We start from the raw sequence: 8,082 nt of genomic DNA, 5'->3' as shown, positions 1-8,082 counted from the left end.
CTCTACACGACAGTTGTGACCTCGGCGCCTTTTTTACATGTGCCATCTGGATTCTTTCCGCAAACATGTTTCTCAGAACTCTCCGGGTGGGGGGAGATTATTTTTGTAGAGTTTAATGTCCTATCGACAACAAGGTCATTGAGACAGAGCACAAGCCTGGATTAGGAAGTCTGGCGAAAGAAATTGGCAATGTCCTTTTGAAGGAAGCATTCTGGTTGGTGTTGGTTTAAAGAGGGGGGGGGGAAGGGACCAAACTACTAAGTCATCGGTCCCAACCATTCTGACATTTGTCTTAAGTGATTGAGCTGAATCACAGATATCAGGATGGCCAGACAAGGGTTAGTAGGACCATCACCCTCCTGAGTGTGAGTCCAGTGTGCTAGCCACCTGCACCACCTCGCTCAGTCTCCAGGTGGGGACTGGCATTCCATATACTTCATTCTCACCACCCACCTGGCCTTAATTTACATTAATTTCTTCAGTCCCCGCATTTATTCACAGTAACAATTCCTTTTTTAACCCCTGTTTAGTCTTCTATAGGTTTTATTATCTCACCTGTTTATTCGCCCCCCCCCCCCCCCCCCAACTCTACCATATACCATGCACTTAGCTTTCCGATCTTATTGACTTGAACAATGTTTTGGCAGTAAACTGTCTTGAGTATTACCCAGTCTTCCACCTTCTTTAAGGCACAGGTTTTCAAATGTCATCCGGTGCAGTCCCCAACAATCAGGCTTACCTTCTCGTCCAATCTGGTAAGTCTCCCCAGACCCGTAGTTCTGGTTGACTTTTACAAATTCTCCCCCTTTTTTAAACCTCACCGATCATTTTCTTTCACCCCTCTTCCTTCCCCTTCAACACTTCTACCAGGAGGAGGAGCCACTGACTCCAAAAAGCTTGCAAATTTCAGTATCTTTATGTCTGTATTCTCCTGGTGTTGCTTGGATAGTAGATTTTTTTATCCATCCAATTACAGTATATGTTTTCAAAGATTGATTATTTTCATTAATAAATGAAACTTAATAATCTAAATTTTTACATGTTTACATTTCAGATCTCTTGAAATGTGTGAGCCCTGCAACTTGTGCATTACAGGTAATATCAGATTTTTAGAATGAAATTGTCAAAAAGTTTACTTACCTTCCCTGCTTTTGTTCACCAATGTCTTCTGTCACATTTTACCGCAAATCATTGAGGAAAAAGTATTGTACAAATCACAAAGTACACAAAATATGTGGTGCCCACTTTAGAAACACCCCCCCCCCCCCTTTGCACACGAACAAGAGAGAAATGCAAGGGTTTGCAGATTTGCAAGTGGAATGTGCAGATTGAGTTGCATAAAGAAATATTGCTGCTCAAGTCACCCAATGTCAACGCTAGAACATAACATTTTTTCCTTGTTATAAACAATATTCTGAAATTAAATTTCATGTGGCAATTTCGTTTAACAATATAACTTCTAGAACTTTTCGTATCGATAAATGTTGAAATAGTATCTGCCATGTAAGCAGGAGATCCCGGGTACGAGTCTCAACCGAGGCACATATTTTCAGCTGTCCCCATTGATATTTATCAACACTTGTAAGCAGCTAATGGTCTGGATTTCACTTTAATTTCATTCTTCGGGAGATGCAAGATCGCCTTCTTCACTATCTTCATATACATAATGATAAATGTTTGACAGTCTCCCTTGTTTTGCTTGACCTTGTTCACCAACATGTGTTGCACTGCTTGCCTGCCTCTAACCATGAGCAGTACTACCCTCATTCTACTGGTGATGGTTATTCTGTCTTTTGAGTCTGTGTTTATATAAGTGTGTGTAAACAAAATCACACTAGGCTAACTTTTCACCACTATCAAATGGAAATATAAAATTCCGCTTTAACATCTTTGTAACCAGTAACAAACCAATATGGTAGTTTGACACTGGTCATCACATGAAATGAAGACCAACACGAATCCACAATTTCATTCATTACTGAGATATAGGTGTAAACCTGTTTTGTAATGGAGCTATGGCACTGTTTTGTGACAAAACACTCAATGCATAATATAAGTGTAATGATTTAACTCTTGTATGCGTGCCATGAATGTGTGGATTTTTGTGTGGTCCGGCCATTTCAATGGCTGACACTATGACAGTTAAACCACTCTCAACATACTGAGTTCTCTAAGTTCAGTTTCCTTTCAACTCTGGAAGCTCAACAATGAGTTTGAAATGTTTTTAAATTCACCACTCCCTGTATGAATCAATACCAGCAAGCATTTTGTAATTTGACCAGTGTCAAAAATTAGGCTAAAGTTATGCACCAGAAACCCACCTCCCCCCCCAAATCCAGAATCTTAGTTGTGGTGACAGACTGATTTGCAGCACAACCAGAGGGCTAGGTTAGATCCGAAGGTGACAACATGGTTGTGACTTGGTGAAGCCAACAAATGTTAAAGTATCAAATCTGGTCATGGTAACAACCTGAGCCTAATGTTTGATACTGCCATACTGAGAAATACATGGGGAAGGAGAGGAGGGGGGTTTCCCACGTGCAGCAAGACATTTAGCTAGGTGACTGGCTAGTTCATTTGCACACCTCACTGAAAAAGCTTCCAGGCAGTAGGGCTACAATGATTTGGCATTATAAGATACAAAAAATTTTCTTTGCATTATGCAAATAAAAATTTCATTCAGAGTGTTATAATGAATCAACATTTAAAATATATATATATATATTTTACTGTAAACAAACAAGTTCACAGCAAGTTGTCCAAACAACAGCATGTTGCCAAAGAATTCAAAGATAATTCCTCTCATTGAATTGACTTTGAAGACTGCTTCCTCAACCTGCAACAAATACACATTCATTTCGACTTTGTATATCAGCACTTATTACTAATTTTTAATAAATATACTTACATTTCTCCAGATACACTATTACTTCACCTGCCGTGGGTCTAAGATTTAAATCGTGTTCTGTACACCAGTTGAATAAATGGATGATAGGCTCATATTCTTGGCTTAAGCAAGGCAAATCAGGTCTTGTTCCTGGAGGAGGAAGGGGAAAAGATTATTCTCATTTTATATGAGCCACAGCAATACATTTCGCATAGTCTGCTATCTCTCTAATACCTATCCAGTACTATCACAATACAGGAGATGAGAGAAGAAAATGAAGTGAACGACAGAAAGAAGAGTGAAAGCTTACCTTACAAGTCTAAAATAATAAACCAGAGGGCTGAACAAGTCTAGGAAAGCCAAGGAAGAGATGGGCACTGTAACAGGCAGGGGTCTAATGCCTAAAGTGCAGAAGAAGAAGAAGAAGAAGAGTAGCAATACTTATTTTGTAATTAGGTCTATATTAATGACATCCAAAGTGTTGGAGTGATTTGTTCAATAGCTACCTAGTTTTTCATCAGTGCTGTCATCTAAAGAACTCCCTGATGACCCACAGCCATCAGATCCTTTCTCAGATGATGATGATGATTCTGCATCCATGTGGGGGCGGATGAAGTGTCATCATCTCATAAAGAACAAGACCAAATGAAAATATGTCAGCCTTACTGGTTGTTGGGCCAGAACCCATTGGCAGTACCTCTGGAGCTGACCACAGAAGTGTGCCAATGTAATTGTCTTCAGAGTTTATTCCATTCTCATCAAGACGTTGTGCTACCCCAAAGTCACATAATTTTGCAACTTCAAAATTACCTGTGAACATCCACAATGACACTATTTAGATTTCTGAGTTACACACAAAAGGATTAATCACAGATAATGAACGCACGCAACTACACTGTTTACATTTGTGTGTTACACACAAAAGAGTAAATCACAGACAATGAACACATATTACCTTTGATAAGTATGTTGTATGACTTGATGTCTCCATGTAAGATCATGCACTCCGAATGCAAGTAATGCAATGCATTTGCTATATCAAGACCAACTTTTTTAATAATAAAAGGTGGCAAAGGAGCTTCACACCGTTCTAAGAAATCTCCCAATGAAATTTCACATTTCTCCATTGCCAGGCATTTGCTGCCGTTCGAATTCAGCTCAAAAGCACGGAATTCTACTATATTCGGGTGCTGTAATTTCTTTAACAGGTCTGCTTCAATGTCCAAACGTTTTTCGTAACTCCTGTCCATGCTGCTCCTCAGCAGTTTCTTCACTGCCCAAGGGGATCTCTCGTTCCCATTGCACGGCGACCTCTGCATACTATACACAGACACACCTAAAAACAACGTGAAACGTATTTTATATTTTTCTCTCTCATGACAAAAATTTGGAGGGTAAAAACGGTTTACATGTTACACAAGGCCATGAATACAGCTTTTATTAACATAATGAAAGAGTAGAAATTCAAAAATACACTCATCCGTCGGGCGTTTTACTGACAAGTAGAGAATAAAATTACATTCAATAATTCAAATGCCACATTAGCGATAAACTACTTACTGTACAACTTTGAGGCTTCACACAACATATAACTGTTCGAAAACAAGAACACGAAATCTAGCAACACGAGCCTTACCTGTTCCAAAACCAATTTTCCTCATTTGCGGTGTAGGTGGGATCAGACGGTTCCTACCACGCGTTTGTATTGGCGTATCCATGGCAGGACGCAAAACACAACAGACAAATCTAGGCTGTCAACCTCACTCGCACGGCAAAACCCACTCAAAATACTATTCTTTTGGAAAAACAACAGCGAATGCCAAAACAAACTCAATTCAAACATTCGAACTGCTGGCGGCACATCAAAGATTACCACACAACATACATCAGTGATACAGTATTACATTTTTTTCTGATCGACGTCCAGTCAGTAAAATGTTTCGAAAACAGATATATTTGCTTTATAACAAAAATATAACTTATTTTTATTCACACCTTAATAAGAAAATCGCAGTACAAGCGACAGTGAACACAGCGTCATATGAACGTAGTATTTTAACATCGTTTCACACTTGACGGAACGGAACAGAGCGAAACTTCAAAACAGTAGTACATTTCAAATAGCGGCAGTCAAACAGGCCGTCAACAGAACGATAATGGTCATGAGGAGGGTGGCGAGGGGGGGGGGGGGGGGGGGGGAGAGGGACGACAAAGTGTAGGTTGCTCGGGAAGTTGTTTGTAGGGCCATTGTCGTCGACTGCAAACATCGGGAGTTAACATAATTTCGCTACACACCCTCGTACTACTAGTAGCTTACTTTGCGCGTTCGCGATTTCTTCGATTATATTTTATTATTTTGCTTTGTTTTAGTGACAATAAAGTTGTTCCATGACGACTTATATATTTTTCCATTGAATGCCCTTCCGCAAAACAGGCTACATATCTGAAAGTAAAAAAAAAGAAGTAAGTTTTAGAATATCTGGGTATAGAAACAACATACATGTTTGTATATAAGAAAATAAACTTAGGAAGTAATTTTCATTCAGTAACCTATTTTAACTCTAAATTGCATGTAGGCGTGGATCAGATGTGGATGAAATTCAGAGAAATACTATTGATGACAATGGAGAGTTTCAGACCAAGTAAATTATTAAGAGACGCCATAGATCCGCCATGGTGCACGAAGCAAGTTAGGATAGTGTGACAGAAACAACAAAGAAGCATGGCAGATTAGAAAGAATGAAAAATCCGCAAAACTGGGAATGTTTTACAAAGGCGCGAATTTTAGAACAAACTTCAGTGCGAGATAGAAAATCCGTCTCGAAATCTGTAGAAAATCCTAAGAGATTTCGTATATAAGTAAAGTGTACAGGTCGCAGACCACAATCAACAGCTTCACTGCATGATAGCAATGTTAACGTTTGCGACGATAGTGCGACAAAAGTGGAGTTACTAAATACTGTTTTCCGAAATTCCTCCACCATAGGAGATGCAGTAAATATTCCAGGATTCGAATCAATTTGAGTAATTTAGAAGTAGATACCCTCAGTTTAGCGAAAGAGCTTATGTCATTCAGAAAAGGCAAGTCTTCCAGTCTGCACTCTATACCAATTAGTTTTTTTAAGAGTCTGTTGATGAAATAATTCCATTTTCAGCGATCGTATACAACTGCTCACTCGACCAAAGACCCATGCCTAAACACTAGAAAGGTGTACACGTCACACAAATACACAAGAAAGGAACAGATGTACTTGCTGAATTACAGATCCATATCGCTGACATCAATTTGCAGTCTGCTTTTGGAACATGCAGGTTGTCCAAAAAAAGATTATATCCTTTCCAAAAAATATTTTGGGACCCTTGATGTGATATTAGAATCCCTTATATACTAAAAGTAAAGTCATTTATCAAAGCTTTTTACTTAGTTTACAAATATTCAATATATGCTCTCTTTCTGACATGACAGACATCTGTTCAATAGTCAATTTCCTCTCATAGTTGAATCAACATGTCTCCTGTAACAGCAGCAAAGGCTTCTGTGATCCACTCTAGCAGCTATGTAGGATCTCAAGGCAAAGATGGAAAATAGATACGGTCTTTGACAAAAACCTAAAAAGAAGTCACAGGGTATCATGTCTGGTGATTTTGGGGGTCATCTCAAGAATATTTCATCATCAGGCCCATTATGAGCTATCCAACACTGTGCAAGATATTCATTTAGGTACCCCCTACTTCATCATGGAAGTGGACTGAAGTCCTATACTATTGGAAAACGAAATTTTGGGAATCCTCTTTATGTTATAGTATATATCACACCTGAATTATGGCAAGATAAGAGTGTCCTGTTACAGTGTACTGATATGTTAAACATACAGAATGTATGTTGTAGTATACTCTGTTTGCCCAACTTAAATTAGAGTAACAAAATCCTAGTAAATTTGATTTCTAACTCAAATGAACTTATTCTCTGAAAAGGACACCTATCAGAAGTGTAGGTTCTAATGCAGCTAAATGAAGGATTTATTAAGGGTTGTGCAAGCTAGCTAACACAAGATGGGATACTTATGCATTACACATTATGAAACTGTTCCTTCAAAGAAAATGGTAGGCTTTAAATCTCTTCACGAAACTTCTTAAATATTTCGTAGTCAGGACAAAGAAAGTAGATAGTAGAACACCATGAATACTCATTACGAAGTTTTAATAACAAAAGAGAGCAACACAAGTGTACCATCTCCCTTAACCAGTTCAACATACATCAAAGGCAAATGAAAGAAATATGCTTAATTATCCCATGATAACCAGCAAGCGGACTTGTTAGTAACAAGAAGCCCTAAAACATAATTGAATTATAGCTGCTCTGTATTCACGTGGTCCAATAAGAGATACACTTACAGCACAAAGTGTTCACCCTTGAATGTGACACTTCACTGTTACTGTTATTTCTTTGAATAAAAATGGTCCACAAAGCGTCATTCTGCAAATGACAGTGAAGAAGTACAACTCTGAAGAATCTCTGATATGCTTAATGATTCATATAGTGTGTTGTGAATCTGAGATTCAAGGATTATTCCTGTTAACTTTGCCACTGATATGGGAGGTTTTCTCATCACTGCAGACCACCCTGACCCTACAATCATAACTTTCCAGAAATCCCAATATGTCTATGTTGAGGACAGTGTACTGATCAATGAAATGCTAAATCAAGGCTTGCTTTCGAACTGACTTCATGGGGCCTCATTAAAATGACTGATGAACTGCAGATACCTGCAGTCTCCTCTGAATTTGAATGGACATCTAGATATTCCGTATATCAGCTCTAAGGAACAGATGACAGATATCTTCACTAAAGGAATTAAGGGTGTGCAGTTCAGTTGGCCATGAATCAAGATGAGTATAATGAAGTTAGGAGATACTTGAAGCTTTAATACTTGTGCTCATAATCAAGTGCTAAAAACGTGTCATTTTTTACATCTTTGAGAGGAGTTATTAAACTGAGGGGGGGGGGGGCTGAACTATGAAATACAGAATTATTATGTAATGACTAATTTTCACTTTGCTTTGATACATGTGTTTTTCCTCTGCCTTTGGTTGTTGTTGTGTATCTTGTCCACTATGATGGTTGTGTTGTAACCATAATTCCTAATAAATTGTTATTACTTGTCTAACTGTGCCTTTTTCAGTCCTTAACTAGG

At 38.5% G+C, this 8,082-nt stretch overlaps 1 protein-coding gene across 1 annotated transcript; it reads right to left on the bottom strand.

Annotated features, from left to right (window-relative positions):
• Positions 1-1,615: 1,615 nt before the first annotated feature.
• Positions 1,616-4,784, bottom strand: LOC124777590 (lymphokine-activated killer T-cell-originated protein kinase). Its single transcript, XM_047253052.1, has 8 exons — positions 4,524-4,784; positions 3,843-4,223; positions 3,479-3,697; positions 3,394-3,429; positions 2,909-3,037; positions 2,742-2,862; positions 2,163-2,193; positions 1,616-1,741 (listed from the first exon to the last, which is right to left on the bottom strand). The coding sequence occupies exons 1-8, from the start codon at positions 4,603-4,605 to the stop codon at positions 1,616-1,618; spliced, it is 1,125 nt and encodes a 374-aa protein (XP_047109008.1). The 5' UTR covers positions 4,606-4,784.
• Positions 4,785-8,082: the final 3,298 nt, after the last annotated feature.

This window comes from Schistocerca piceifrons, chromosome 1 (genome assembly GCF_021461385.2).
Source record: "Schistocerca piceifrons isolate TAMUIC-IGC-003096 chromosome 1, iqSchPice1.1, whole genome shotgun sequence".
Classification (NCBI taxonomy): Eukaryota; Metazoa; Arthropoda; class Insecta; order Orthoptera; family Acrididae; genus Schistocerca; species Schistocerca piceifrons.
The sequence above is the reverse complement of the archived record's forward strand: the minus strand, read 5'-3'. Positions and strand labels throughout refer to the sequence as shown.

Coding starts and splice junctions, on each gene's coding strand:
- LOC124777590 (XM_047253052.1), bottom strand. CDS start 4,605: ATGGATACGCCAATACAAACGCGTGGTAGGAACCGTCTGATCCCACCT. Junction 2,863..2,908: donor AATAGTGTATCTGGAGAAAT/GTAAGTATATTT, acceptor TGATATACAAAG/TCGAAATGAATGTGTATTTG. Junction 2,194..2,741: donor GGACAACTTGCTGTGAACTT/GTTTGTTTACAG, acceptor TTGAGCTTCCAG/AGTTGAAAGGAAACTGAACT.